The sequence below is a fragment of the Dendrobates tinctorius genome, unplaced genomic scaffold (assembly GCF_039654945.1).
Source record: "Dendrobates tinctorius isolate UK_male_01 unplaced genomic scaffold, ASM3965494v1 ptg000065l, whole genome shotgun sequence".
NCBI classification, from domain to species: domain Eukaryota; kingdom Metazoa; phylum Chordata; class Amphibia; order Anura; family Dendrobatidae; genus Dendrobates; species Dendrobates tinctorius.
The window spans coordinates 21,824,595-21,839,569 of NW_027361733.1; the positions used below are offsets into that span (position 1 = coordinate 21,824,595).

General features: G+C 46.2%; 1 protein-coding gene across 4 annotated transcripts in view; it reads left to right on the plus strand.

The window, feature by feature from the left end:
• Positions 1-982: 982 nt before the first annotated feature.
• The window catches only part of LOC141094758 (protein spire homolog 1-like), a 45,264-nt gene continuing 31,271 nt past the window's right edge, over positions 983-14,975 (plus strand). The window contains exons 1-13 of one of the 4 annotated variants that reach the window (XM_073580689.1): positions 983-1,058; positions 1,953-1,984; positions 5,300-5,482; positions 7,051-7,176; positions 7,272-7,337; positions 9,496-9,660; positions 9,987-10,064; positions 10,151-10,277; positions 11,773-11,897; positions 12,003-12,084; positions 12,478-12,620; positions 14,346-14,468; positions 14,544-14,611. In XM_073580689.1, the coding sequence (XP_073436790.1) occupies positions 5,330-5,482; positions 7,051-7,176; positions 7,272-7,337; positions 9,496-9,660; positions 9,987-10,064; positions 10,151-10,277; positions 11,773-11,897; positions 12,003-12,084; positions 12,478-12,620; positions 14,346-14,468; positions 14,544-14,611 (1,256 nt within the window). In that variant the 5' untranslated portion in view covers positions 983-1,058; positions 1,953-1,984; positions 5,300-5,329. The other 3 variants (XM_073580687.1, XM_073580688.1, XM_073580690.1) reach the window with 3 other exon arrangements.

Sequence of the window (14,975 nt, forward strand, 5' to 3'; positions counted from 1 at the left end):
AAGGGAGCTGTGTGTGCTCACTATACTGGAAAGGAGAGCTGTGCGGCCATCATATTGTGTATATGGGAACTGTGCAGGGGGGAACTCAGGGGACAATATTAAAAGTTAAATGGTTACTTATTGTTATAGGGGCACTGGTGTTATTGTGACTGTCAAAGGAACACACAGCGGGGGCATTATTTTTGGGGGGGGCAAAATGTGAGCACTATTTTCTAGGGCATTAATATTTTACAATATAGAGGACACAAAGATGGGCATTATTATGTGGAGCAATAAGAGGAGCGCTGTTTTTGTGTCACAGCAGGTGCAGTAATAAGGACACATACAGCAGCAGTGGCTCAGTATTGGGGTGACAGTAGGATGACGATTTTTTTTTTTTGCGGGATGGGACTAGATGGATACAGTGCTGGAAATGTGGGAAGTCAAATGTGTCTTTGCAGACGAGTCCTGGCTAGAAGTTGTCATGGTAGTCAGGGAAAGACGGTATGTCATTCGAATACATGCATTTTGATGTTTTCCATGCACTCATAGACCTTATAGGATGAGTGCGATCCAATTTGCGGAGCCACTTGAAGTATGCTGCAATTTTTTTTTCTCATGACGAATCAGTATGAAAAAAAAAAAAGCAGATCTGCACTGCCCCGTAAAATAACACCGCTATAAGTATTATCTGATAAAACACAGGATAGCACTTGTCCAAGCGAACCCTGGGAGACATGATAAGTCAAGAAGGGTTTTCAGCCGCTGGATGTAAACAAGAAGGTTTCCATTCATAGACAGCAAGCAGTGATCATGAAAATGATGAGGAACTGGAACACAAAGTCTAATAAAAAGATGGAGAACTTTTCCTTATAGATTTATTATAAAGCTGTATGCATTTTTTTTTTGCCACGATTTTTGCAAATCACAGAAAAAGTGCAGTTTTGGGGCGTTTTTGCTCTGACCCTGCAGTCTGCATGCAGATAAAGGGTTAAAGCTGAGTGTTAATTGTGGAGATTGAAATGGTCTGTGGTCTATAAGAAGAAGGCAGGATGGCTCCTGCTGACAAAGCACTGCATGTAAGACGGTCTTGTGTTGGTGGACATTAGAAACTGACTTTTAGAATAGGGAGGGAGAGATTTTTGGGGGGGAATCATGAATGAGCCGAGGCCCACTGAGCTTCATGGTAAAGTGAGGCTGATGGACATATTAAAGGAGTCTGGACAGCCGGTCAGCGAGGAGCAGGCCTGGGCCCTGTGCTACCAGTGCAGCTGCAAACTGCGGCAGATGATACTGGGAGATGGATGTTTCCCAGTGCTGACTGGGGCAAAGCACATCTACATTCACCAAGACGGGGACGTGTCTTTTGTGGACTCGACTGGTAAGTGAGGCGGAAAGTGAGGGGTTGCCGCTTCTATGGTTTCTTAAGGATAAAGATATATTTGAAACATCTGGCATAGGGAGCCATAGGTACCCTGGCCTCACCTTCTAGGTGACTGTGTGTTACAAGATGGCCGAACGATGGTGCAACTTTTGAAGCTTGTAGGCCCCAAATCAAGCCTTGGTTAAACTCTTCAATACTTAAGTGTGCTTATAGATGGTACTGCTGGGAGTTGTAGTATCTCATTTACTGGAAGGTCACATGTTGCTAATTATTGCAGTAGAACTATCCTTTGTCTACCTGCAGGTTGCACAATGAGACTTAAATATTGAATGCAGTCAAAGATGACGACCACAACTTTTGGGATTCCAAGTGTTCCAGGGCCCAAGAGTGACTGGCATGTCTGCTGCCTCCTCTATATAGCAAGTCATTCTGATGGATGACTGCCACTGCTGTACATAAACACATGTTCCCAATTATAAAGTGCCCCCTAGTGGTCACTATTAATATGCACTCCAGAAGAAGACTGATACATAATTATCAGCAGTCTGTATGTATTCTGCCCCTAAATTCTTCATCTTCTGGTTTCTAGATGCAAAGGACTCAAAACTGTCTGAGAAAAAGGTATGTCTTCTTAGAAATGCTGGGTCAGCAGACAGTATTGCATGTGCTGGGATTATATATTCTGCATGGCAGATAGTAGTATACATGGGATTAGATGCAACAGCTCATCAGACTGTCTCATGTGATGGAATTAGATTCAGTGCTCACTTGACAGGACCTCACATGAGATATAGCAGATCACCATACAGTATATGGAGATATATAAAAATGCCATGAAAATATATATTATATATAAATATAATACATATTTTTTACTTATTTTCATGGCATAACTAGAGTCCAATGGGCCAGGCGCAGAATTTGTACCTAGTCTCCTCCCCCTGCATGTTGGTCAGATGTATGGGCTCTTGTAGCATTCTTAATCCTATAACAATATGCGTATCCCCCTCCATTATATAGTAACTAGATGGTGGCCCGATTCTAACGCATCGGGTATTCTAGAATATGTATGTAGTTTAAAGGGAATCTGTCACCGGAAGTTGCAGGCCTATGTAAATGGCCTGAGTCCGGTCCAATGGGCAGTGTTTCTTCTCTTTTCTCCACCCCATCCGAGGCCCCCGTCCGCACTCTTCTCCGGTATTCTTCTCCATCGTTCGCGTGTGCGCAAAGCGATCTTGCTTCGCGCATGCGCAGTATGCTTTGCCCAACTGCGGGCAAAGACGAAAATCATTACTGTGCATGCGCCGGTACACTATGTCCTGGAAGTATTTAGCTGTGACATAGTCTACCAGCGCATGCGCAGTAATTTTTGGCTTTGCTCGCAGTTGGGCAAAGCATACTGCACGTGCGCGACGCAAGATTGCTTTGCGCACGCGCGAATGATGGAGAAGAATACCGGAGAAGAGCTCGGACGGAGGTCACGGATGGGGTGGAGAAAAAAGAAACACCGCCCATTGGACTGGATCCAGGCCATTTACATAGGCCTGCAACTTCCGGTGACAGATTCCACACTGAGCGAGATCGCTAGCGCCGGTCGGGATATTTCCGCAGCGGGGAGATGACTGGCTAGCACCGGTCATCTCCCGGCTGTGTCGCCACTGACCTCCGTGCGGCAGGAGATGACCCACGGCAACCCTCGGGAAATCAGCAGATCTCCCGACGGTGGCGTGCGTCGTTTGAATTCTGCGCCAATTCGCGGCAGGACTGCGCTTGTTGCTGATTGGACGTGGCCGGGCGCATCCTATCAGCGACGCGGGATTTCCGTTACAAACAGAATTAGACGATTATATAGTAGACTAGTGATGAGTGAACGTGTTCGGATAAGGCAGAGTACGCTTGTGTCCTAATCGAGAATCTTTTGGCACACTTGAAAAAAACATGCTTGACCCACCGCGGCTGTATGTTTTGTGGTTGTTCGACAGCCGCAACACACAGATTGCCTGTTTTAGGTAATACTTGCATATATTCCCTGTCGAACAGCTGTGAGACATGCAGCCGCAACTTGAGCATTTTTTTTTTTTTTTTTGATCACACCAAAAATACTCGATTAAGGCTGGTTTCACATTAGCGCTTTTTAAGCGCACGCACGGCCGGGGGTAGCTCCGCCCCCGAGCTGGCTCTCTGCTCGGCGTGCCCGCCCCTTGCTTGTAGCGCCGCCTCCTAGCGCACAGCGGCGCCTGCGATCGGCGCACCCTATCTTTAGCATAGGGTGCGCAGGCCGTGCGCTAGTTGCGCTTTAACCTGCGCTGCGCACTTATGACGGTGCGCCGTGCGCTCCAAAATCAAACTTTTCGGATTTTGGCGCGCACGGCGCACCGTCAAAAGTGCGCAGCGCAGGTCAAAGCGCAACTAGCGCACGGCCTGCGCATGATCTGCGCACCCAATGCTAAAGATAGGGTGCGCCGATCGCAGGCGCCGCTGTGCGCTAGGAGGCGGCGCTACAAGCAAGGGGCGGGCACGCCGGGCAGAGAGCCGGCTCGGGGGCGGAGCTACCCCCAGCCGTGCGTGCGCTTAAAAAGCGCTAATGTGAAACCAGCCTAAGACATGAGCGTACTCCTGATGGCGTCTTATCTAAGCACCACGATATAGTGAAAATGCAAATCCTTTTTTCACTTAATCCATACAAGTGAGGTTAAAAGCCTGCATAAAATAACAAGGCTTGCGTTCTACGCGTTTCAAGTGACTAAGCACTCTAAAGGGCCTGTCACACTAAGAGATATCGCTATAACTAGTGACGTTATGGCGATATTGCTAGCGATATCGCTGTGTCTGATACTTACCTCAGACCGGCTCCCCCGCTGGTTATCGCTGATCGCGCGAGAACGTTCAGGACCGTTTCTCGTCGTCAGCTTCCTGCGGCGCTTCCTGCTGTGAAGGCGAGCGACGCGTGGAGCCGGGCGGGAGGACGCAGGATCGCCTAGTGTGACAGGTAAGTAGCGACCCCCGTCCCCAGCGATGTCGCTGGTGAGATCTGCCTGTGTGGCAGCTCACTAGCGACCACTTAGCGATGTACCAGCGATCCTGACCGCGTCATATCGCTGGTCGGGATCGCTGGTACATCGCTAAGTGTGACAGTACCTTTAATCATGATTAAGAGTGCTTAGTCACTTGAAACGCGTAGAACGCAAGCCTTGTTGTTTTTATGCTGGCTTTTAACCTCGCTTGTATGGATTAAGTGAATAAAGGATTTGCATTTTCACTATATAGTGGAGCTGGACATTTATCTTTATTACTTTAGATCAGGCGCTTGGACACAGCGGTCCTGTGCTCCCATGCTGGAATGCTATTTCTGGTGAGCTGGATTTATATGTTGGACTTATCCAAGCACACCTTACCCTGCTCCCGTGCCGCGCGGCATCCTCTTCTGTAGCTGGCAGCTGACTTCAGCACGCAAGCGATAGGCAGTGCATGACGTCACTGCCATGCACCCCCCGAAGACTTGCATGCTGACATCCTCTGCCACTCTCTGGTGGCAGCTTGTATTGCGATGGAACCCAATGGGTCTCTGCGTCGTAATGCACTTCAGATGAACATACGTCCTCTACAACACATCCAGGAGACATACAGGTGCTTGTCACAAAATTAAAATATCATCTTTGTAGGTGTTTTTTGTTCTAATTTACTGAGATAATAATGACTTTTGGGTTTTCATTGGCTGTAAGCCATAATCAACATTAACAGAAATAAACACTTGAAATGCATCTCTGTTTGTAATGACTCTATATAATGAGTTTCACTTTTTGTACTGAAGAACTGAAATTAACTTTTTGATATTCTAACTTTGTGAGAAGCACCTGTATATGCTGATGTCGGCATATGACGTGACTCTATTAGATACAGCAGTTCAGCAGACAGTCCACTTCCTGTACCCTGCAGGTTATAGAGCGTCTCGGGAAGGCGGTGTACATGGCTCTGGACTGGGGTCTTGGCAGTGAGATGGAGCGTGTTTTGAGTAACTCCCTGGACAACCTCCTCTTGTATATGTTGGACTTTAATACTCCTAACAACAACTCCCCCGCAGTAAAGAGGCAGCCCTTCACCCTGAATAGCATCATCAAGGTACTGCATCATCCACGCAGGTTGGTTGGAAAGATGATGGGGTGGAGATCCCATTAAATCGCCTTCTGTTATGATTCTTACTTGTGATCTTGGATGACAACGCATTCAGAATTATGCTTTACTAGATGTGTGCCCGATGCTATCACGATGGGGCAGCTTTGTGGCGCTGGGGGTGGCAGTCCACCCACTTCCATGAAGTCACAACTGGCAGGAAAGACGGTGTTTTGCGGCCTGTGCTGGAGAAGTTGTGTGGTGCCACCAGAGGGTGGCCGCACCCACTCTCCAGCATAGGCCTCAAGCTGCAGTCTTTCCTGTAGGCTGTGACTGCACAAAGGTGGGTGGGCAGGCAGCGGTGGGATCCGGTGCATGTAGTCAGGAGGTGGGTCCTGGCGGGGATCTGGGGCCGGCATCCCTCTCATTACTCCCCCCTCATTACACCCATTCATTACACCCCTCTCGTTATGTCCTCTCATTGCACCCCTTTCACAGCCTCGTGATCGCAACAGCGGCAGCTGGGATCTGAGCGGTGGCTGGGATCCAAGCAGCGGTCGGTATCCCAGTGGCGGTCAGGATCGCAGTGGCCTGGGTCTGAGAGGCAGCTGGGATCCCAGCAGCTTTCGGGATTGCAGCTGCGTCCTGGATCCGAGCGGCATCACTTGGGTGTCCCAAAATGGCAGTTGGCGTACTTCCGGTGCGGCACAGTGGATTGTGGGATTTGGGGACATCCAGACGGAAGTGGATGACAGACAATTTAAGGCAATGTAATATATAAAGCTCGTGTATGTATGTGTGTATGTCCGGGATTGGCATCCGCAACGTCGCAGCTACAGCCACAAAATTTGGCACAGTCACACGTCTGGACCCCGAGAGTGTCCTAGGCTATGTTGTGAGGCGAAATTTTAACCCCGCGCGTTCCAATTCACCAAACAATTTTGCCCCTATCTACATAATGGGGGAAAAAGTGTATCAAGCCACGCCCCTCATTATGATGTCATAATGGTTGCCATGGCGACGCTGATGTCATCATAGGTTGCAAGCCCCACCGCTCATTATGATGTCATAATGGTTGACTATGGGATGGAGGATGTGTGATGGGTATATGGGCACTAGGCTATGGGATGGAGGATATGTATGATGGGTATATGGGCACGGGACTATGGGATGGAGGATGTGATGGGTATATGGGCACGGGAATATGGGATGGTGGATATGTATGATGGGTATATGGGCATGGGACTATGAGATGTAGGATGTGTGGGTATATGGGCATGGGACTATGGGATGGAGGATGTGTGATGGGTATATGGGCATGGGACTATGGGATGGAGGATGTGTGATGGGTATATGGGCATGGGACTATGGGATGGAGGATAATTATAACTTGTTATAACTATCCACAGTTAGTTACTATGCCCGGGCAGCACCGGGAACTTCAGCTAGATATATAGGGTCAAGAACCTCTTGGCATCTGAGGTTTCCATTACAGGAAATCTAGGGCCGTTTTTTTTTTGAAAGATTTTAAAGAAATCTGGACAAAATTAACCCAGTCACCACCTATCTTTCTATAGGAATGTGCCGAGAGACTGTTTGTTCCTTCGGAGGCTTCCACCCACTACAAAGACATGTGTCGCATCCAGTACAATGAATATAAGATGATTCATAGTCTCCTGCAAACCATACAGGTTGCCAAACAGGTGCCAACATCTCCTACACCAATGCCAGAGTCCCAATTGTCGTAACCGGTGCATCTTGGCCGCCATGGCTTAATTTTCTACTTTTCTGGTTACAGAGTTTGAAGAGACTGGAATCAAAAGATGAACTAGAAGATGAAATGCTTGTAAAGTATGATAACTGGGTATGAAATCAATGTCTTGGTTCACTATATATTTCTTACAAACACAATGTGCAAAATATATTTATGTTGCAAGAGAGGAATGCTTTAAAAATAAGTGTCTTATATTAACAAAATGCAAAATGAATGAACGAGAGACCTACATCTTAGGCTTGTGTAAATCCTTCTGTCTCTTCATGTAATCCCTGACAGAGTGGATGATGTGAGATCAGTGCTTTGCGGGGCTGTATCATCACTTCCAGGATTCCTTCTCCTCCTTTACACTGACGTTATTCGTGACATTGGGGTCGTTGTCCTGCTGCAGAATAAATTTGGAGCCAGTCAGATGTCTCCCTGATATTACATGGTGGGTAAGCTTTTGCCTGTTATCACTGAAAACTGTAGACAAAGTGGTTGGCCAAGAAAACTTAGTGCAGCACATAAACGATGCACTACGCTTACTTCCATTTGAAATCAGAAGATATCCAGCAGTACCTTCAACTAAGAACTGGAAGCAAAATGTAGGATCCAGCTAAACTCACCTACTGTTTAGAGAAGTCTGGCGCGAAGTGGTCTTCATGGAAGAATTACAGCCAAAAAGCATACCATTGACATTGAAAGTAGGCCAAGTGACTCAACTGTGCCTGAAAACTTAGGAAATCGGGTGCAGAAAAATGGCAGCAGGTGCTATTGATGGATGAGTCAACATGAAATATTTGTCTGTAACAGAAGTCATTTAAGTCCCTGACTGAGTGTCTACAGGTACAGTGAAGCATGGTGGAGGGTCATTTATGTTTCTGGCTGCATTTTAGTAACTGGTGTTGGGGATTTGGAAAGGGTAAATGGTGTCCTCAATGCTGAGAAATACAGGCAGAAGCTTATCCATCAGGGAGGTGTCTGTAAATTTATTCAGCTGCAGGATGACCCCCCCCCCCCCCAAACATACAGCCAATGTCATTAAGAGCAATCTTCAGTGTAAAGAACTGAAGAGTCCTGGAAGTGGTGATACGGTCTCACAAAGCCTTGATGTCGTATTACATGAAGAGACAGAAGGATTTGGACAAGAGACATCCACAGAAGATCTGTGGTTAGTTCTCCAAGAATTTTGGAGCAACCTCCCTGCCAAGATCCTTCATTAACTCTTCTAGGTACACTTGGACAGTTTTTGAAGGCAAAGGGTGGTCACGTCAAATGTTTGACTTGGATTACTTTTATTCATTGTTAGATTTTTTTATTTTTTTTTTTGTGTGTACAACTTATCACTTCCAGTTGAAAGCATCTCTGCTTTGTGGCATTTCTTTTTTTCTTTTGCACACCCAGCATAAAACTTTAAGTGCCCACGTAGCGTTTTGATGCAGAATATTCCTGAGTGGAAACGCACACCCTCTTCCCGGGAAAACGCATGCGTTTTATGAAGCGCTTTTGTAAGCGTTCTTGATGCTGTTAGGCTGTGCCCACGTAGCGATTCTGAAGCAGAATAAACCTGAGCAGAATCTCCCAACCTTCTCCCGGGAAAACGCATGCGTTTTTTACACGCGTTTGTCAAGCGTTTTTGCATGCGTTTTCCTAAGCGTTTTTGCCCATATAATTGATGGTATGCGGAATACCAATGAACATGCTGCGTTTTTAATCACTAAGCGTTTCCGCAGCGGTTAAAAACGCATCCTTGGCACAACATGTGCATTTTTCATTAAAAATCTATTGGATGCTTTTCTTAAGCGTTTCTGCAGCAGAATCGCTTGTCTAAAAGCGCTGCAGAAACGCTTAAACGCTACGTGGACACACAGCCTTAAGCGTTTTTGCATGCGTTTTCCTATGCATTTTTGCAATACAATTGAATGTATGCGGAAAGGTGTGTGCTTCCGCAAAATTAATGAACATGCTGCGTTTTTTTCTGCTTGGCATTTCCGCAGCGGAAAAAAACGCACCATTAGCACAACATGTGCGTTTTCCACTATAATTAATTGGATGCTTTTCTTAAGCGTTTCCGCAGCAGAAACGCTTGTCTAAAAGTGCTGCGGAAACGCTTAAACGCTACGTGGACACACACCCTTACACTTATCAGTATAGTAAATAACATTTTTTCCATAAATATGGATCACTGATTGTGGGTCACTAAAGAATTGGATGTGGCTAATGTATATCATCTGACATGCTTTGCCCCCCCCCCCCCTCCTAATAGGGAGCCCTATGGAGCGATGTGATGAATGAGCTGAGGCTTGGAGTCAGTCTCCGAAGCATTGATCAGCGTTCCTACAATGCGCTGCCCATAGTATATACACTTACGCCATATGAGCTCCTGATGGACGACATCCGGTCTAAGAGATATACCCTGCGACCGGTGAAGGTAATACGTCGCTTATCCTGTACTGGGGTTAATAATCTTATATATACACTAGTCACGTCTAAAGCTCCATTCAGAATTCTCTTAAGTGTTGGTGTATGATGCACTGCATTCTGAGCTTTGTATTTCTTTTTACAACCTCACTCCAATATAAATTTTCCTACAATGCACTATGACAGGACATGCTCTGTACAGATGGTAAACCAGCTGGGGGGTAGTAGTAGCTGCAAATAAAATTGCAGTTCTTTTTAAAGCAACTCAATTTTGACACTTGCTTTACAAAAAGTATCCTACAGATGGAGTCCTAAACATCAGCTCTTCTGTTGCAGGAATGTGATCTGAACAAGTCCAGCAGAAGTGAAGAAAATGTCATTTTAGACCTCATTCGCACACACATGCTGAAACCGGTACAGCCTTCTCTCTACATAATGAGACTGGTGGGATGACATGGTTGGTGATTGGGAATTTTTCTTTTTTTTTTTTCCCCACCAAGGCATCAGAAAGGAAGTTGAAAGAACGTTCCCAGGAAGAGCCAAGTCTGCACGATCTACTAATGTCAGAAATTAAATCTTCCAAGACTCTCAGATCCACCTTTGATGTGAAAAGAAGTTTAATACAAGGTGATGAGTAATTCTGACATGTTGGTATGTGATTTTCTGTTTGTTTGTTTTTTTTTTGTTTTTTTTGTTTGTTTGTTTTTTTCCCTTCTACTCTCTTTCTGAGATGGCCCTCACCCTTTTGTATAAATCAGGTCCTCATAGCCAAGTGAACATGGGCTTTAAGGCTACTTTCACACTTGCTTGCAGCGCGTTTTTCCCCGCAAAAAACGCATTGAAATAACGCATACAAACGCATACAAATGCGGCGTTTTTTTCAAGCATTTTTATGAGCATGCATGAAAAAAACGCAGCGTTTTTATGCATTTGTGTGCGCTTTTAGTGCGTTTTTACCGCGTTTGCGTTCTTTCCAATATTAGGTGGCCCCTCACACTGACCCTGACCCTGACCCTAACCCTTAACCAAACCATACTAACCCTAACCCTAAACCCCCTTAACTAACCCTAACTCTAACCCAAACCCCTAAATTCCATTGTCTAACTAATGGTAAAAAAAACGCATGCGCAAAAAACGCATACATAAGCATGCCAATGCGCACATATGCGCACCCATAGACTTATAATGGGTGTCTTACTGTAAAAAAAAAAAACGCATTGCGCGCGCATGCGTTTTTTTGAGGCAAGTCGGACGCCCAAAAAATGCAACAGGATGCATTTTGTGCGCCCGAGCGCATACCGCAAAAAAAAAACGCATGCGCGGAAAAACACATACAAACGCATGTGTATGCGCACATAAGCGCATCCCATGCAAAATATAGGGGAAAAAACGCATGCGTTTTTTAGCGCTAAAATCCAGCGCAAAAAAACGCAAGTGTGAAACCAGCCTAAGGCTGTGTGCACACGCTGCGGATTTTGCTGCGGTTCCGCAGCAGTTTTGGCCGCTGCGGTCCCGCAGCAGTTTCTGCTGCGGTGTACAGTACCATGATTCCCTATGGGAATCAAAAACCGCAGTGCAGACGGTGCGGAATTTTCCGCGCGGATTATCTGCGGTTTTCAATCCGCAGAAAGAATTGACATGTCAATTCTTTCTGCGGATTCTCCTGCGGTTTGCCATCTCCTCCATTGAGGAGATGAAAAACCACAGGGCAAAACCGCAGAGCAATCCGCAGGTAAAACCGCAGGTATTTTGACCTGCGGATTTTACAAAATCCGCGCGGATGAATCCGCACCTAATCCGCAGCGTGTGCACACAGCCTAAGACACCACCCACAGAACAGTCGTGGACCACACCCACTTGGCTAAAAAGGCTACATTTATTTACACGAGAGAGATGACCATCAAAAATGGAAAGGCACAGAATCTAAATAAAACTGTCAGATGCATCAGAACAGCGCTAGATAAAAACGACCTAATAACTAGTGCAAAGTTGTAAAGCCTCTGTCTTCTCAGGTTGTCTCATTATTCTGGCTATAAAAAAAACTCAGCAATGCTATTTTTTTGTTTTGTGTTTTTTTTTTTTTTGCTTTTTTTCTTTTTTTTTCCACCTCCCTCCTTTTTAGATGAAGAATTTAAAATGTCAAGCAATGTGTGCTCAGTGCAGCGAGAATATTCCTTACACAGCTGCCGAATAGGGAGCAGGTGGAGTCTGCTGCCTGGTGCTGCCCCGACGGACAATGGAATTGATGTAATTTTTTTTTTTTATTTGCTAATTAATGGTTGGGCTTAAATTGTTCAGATTATGTAACATGTAAAAATACCAGTTAATAGCTGGCTTTTTTTGTTTCTTTAGGGCAGAGTTAGCTGGCATCCTGAATGTAGTTCTGAATCTTCATCTGAACACAAGCTTTCTGACCTGACATTGAGCAGCACCGGTAATTAAGGGGAATCTGGAGGAGAATCTCATAATTTCTGGTAAACTACAGATGGAATGAGCTCTCTGTTGGGAAGTTTCTGCAAAAACTAAGGTTTTAGGAGTGTGCAGAGATTCACATGATTCCACTGTAAAAACTACAGCTTTTGTTATCCAATTAGAAATGTCTGCACACTCGCAATTCCCCAGTTGGTAACGTCAGAGGTGCATTCATACAAAGCCAAGGAGAATAGTGACACCAAATTGTCTGTAAATTTCTAAAAGGAATGCCAGGACCATGGTAGAACACACAAAAAATGTGTTGGCATGTCATTGGAATTTATTGGCACAAAACTGTCCAAATGGATTGGTGACTCTTCCTTTTTTGAGCTGATTTTCAGTCCTTACTCCCTAGAACTATCCTTTTTCCCCATGCTGACTTCCTCCCAGATGGACTTGAGGATGAACAGCATTTCAAACTGTCAGAAGCAGACGACATATTACCACAAAAGGTCCAACTCCTATGAGGGCTCCTTCGAAGGCAGCAGCCGTAGACAGGTGGGTGTTCAAAGAACAAAGTTCAAAATGTCTTTCAAGAGGGGATCACAGCCATACCCCTCCACATACTTGCCTCCTGTGTGCCTGGATTCTACCCCTTTCACCTAGATGTGATTGGATGCCCAGGCTCCATTCAACATCACAAGAAATTTCTTGGGAACTCGACTTTCCGGGAGTTTTGCCAACGTGTCTAGGAGGTCTCCCCCCTTTCCTGGAGTCTCCCAGACATACCGGAGAGTTAATAATTGTGATAAGACTGCCCTTCAGCCGACACATCCCTGCGATCAGCTGAAACGGGGTAACTATGGCAGCAATTTCACATTGGGTCCTTTTGTTCCTGGGTCGCCCTTCCAAGGCTGTGGGGTACTTGGTACCGGGCCGGTGTTGGCGGGATGTGTCACAGCAGCGGTGACTCGGTCCGTGGCCCTGGGCGCCCAATTAATGGGGGAAATTGAATGGCAGAATGTAGTGAATGGAATAGTTCGTGGCGCCACCTGTGGTGTTCGGCAAGTGAGATGTTAGGCCGACGCTGCATGCAGATCCTCTGGGGCTGGTGGTGTGTTGCAGCCAAGATGGTGAAGCTCCCCACAGGTGGAGCTGTAGCCCCAGGGTAGTGTAGATGTAGGGGAAGAGGAGAGTCACAAGAAGGTGTAGAAGCTGGTACCCAGATGTAGCGGTGCTGGGTGCGTTGGCGCAAGGATGAATGGAGGACACCAGAGCTTGTAGTTCCAAAGCTTTACTCAGTCTGTAGTACACACAGGTGCCTGCCTCCGTGCCGTGTCCTCTGGGTCAGGGACTCAGTCAACCTCCAGGCAAGATGGAATGCTCCCTTCCAACGCTCCGCCAACATGTACCTTTCTGAACGTCTCCTCTTATAGCGCCTTTAAGTGTGAATATCTCCTAGTACTGAGTTACACTGGAGTTCCTCCTGACAGATGTTCCCAAGAACTCTACTTGTATGGCAGACAGCTGTAGCCTGCTTCAGGGAGTCCTCACTCCTGAGTCCCGGCTTACTATCCAAGTTGCTGTTGTGCCTCAAGTCTTAGATGGGAGTATTGCATTTACAGCCCACTACTCCACCGGTGTCTGCTGCAGGACCATTAGTATCCATACAACCTCGGGAACCGGTCCCCGGCCTTGCGCTTAGAACTTCTACGCAGGGTTCTCTCCTAACCCACGGCCTCTGTTCCCTTTTTACTCCTTTGTTCTGTACTAATCTCTCTCTCTTATGGAAGATCAGGTTTCAGTTCAATGTCTTTCTCCTTCTTTCCTTTCCCGTGCCAGCAGACCCAGGTCACTGAGGTCTGCTGCAGCACCTCCTTCCTCCATCCCTCTCTCAGGGATCTTCTTTCCTCACTCCTCTCTGAGTGGCTTCCTCTCCAAGACTGACCTGTAATCCTAAACATTCCCGCTCTTTTATATATTCTCAACTCCACCCGCCTCCCAGCACGTTTAGTGTTCCAAGCAGAGAACCACCAAAGGTGCTCTGCTACTCTCTAAGCAAGGAGCCACAATGTGGCTTTGCTGAACTACTCTGTTGTGTGGGGTGCGAGTGTAGGAGCGTGGTCAGGAGCCTCCAACTTACCTGGATGGTGGGGCACCACACCTCAGGAGGAGGTGCAGTACCTCTGTGGCGACTGAGCCTCAGGGGTGCCACATTCCCCTTACTAATTCTTATCAAAAAGTACAGACCCAATCGATAAACTTTTGGCATGTGTATTCCAGAGTTGGCGCACTCCAAAGATTCGCCTTCCTCCAACAATCTCTGAATTGATCCCTGTAAGAAGAACAATGGTCAAAACTGAGATGCTGCTGTTTACATCTAGTAAAGACTTCTCTGGCCGCAAGGTAACTTTAAGAAGTGTGGGTTTATGGGTGAAAAATATCAAGTTTAATTTGTTTTTTAACAAACTTGTTTTCCAGACTTGTTCAAGCTGCTATCGGAAGAGTCTCTTTTTCTCCTGGGTTTTCTCATGCAAATTCTGTGACAGGTACTAACATTTTGTCTTAATGGAGGCTGAATGTGTAACTGCTTCATGCTAATTTATTAAAGATGTGGGTCTTTGGGTGGGGTTTCTGCTAAAGAACCCTAGCTGATGTGTGGAGGTAAGCTTATAGTCAAAGGTTCATAGAAGGAAAGACATGCAAATGTGCTCTTCAGAAAGACTGCTCTCATATCGGCCAAACCAAAGACTTGTCCAAAAGGCAGAGATGCCATCTGTAGACTGCTATTTCAAGGCCCTTGTCTCTCTTCTGTACAGAGCAGAGTATTGGATAAAAAGCCACTGATGTAGCTCTGGTCATCTAAAAATCCAAATTACGGAGGACTCACAAGACTGCTTAGTCACCCACCAT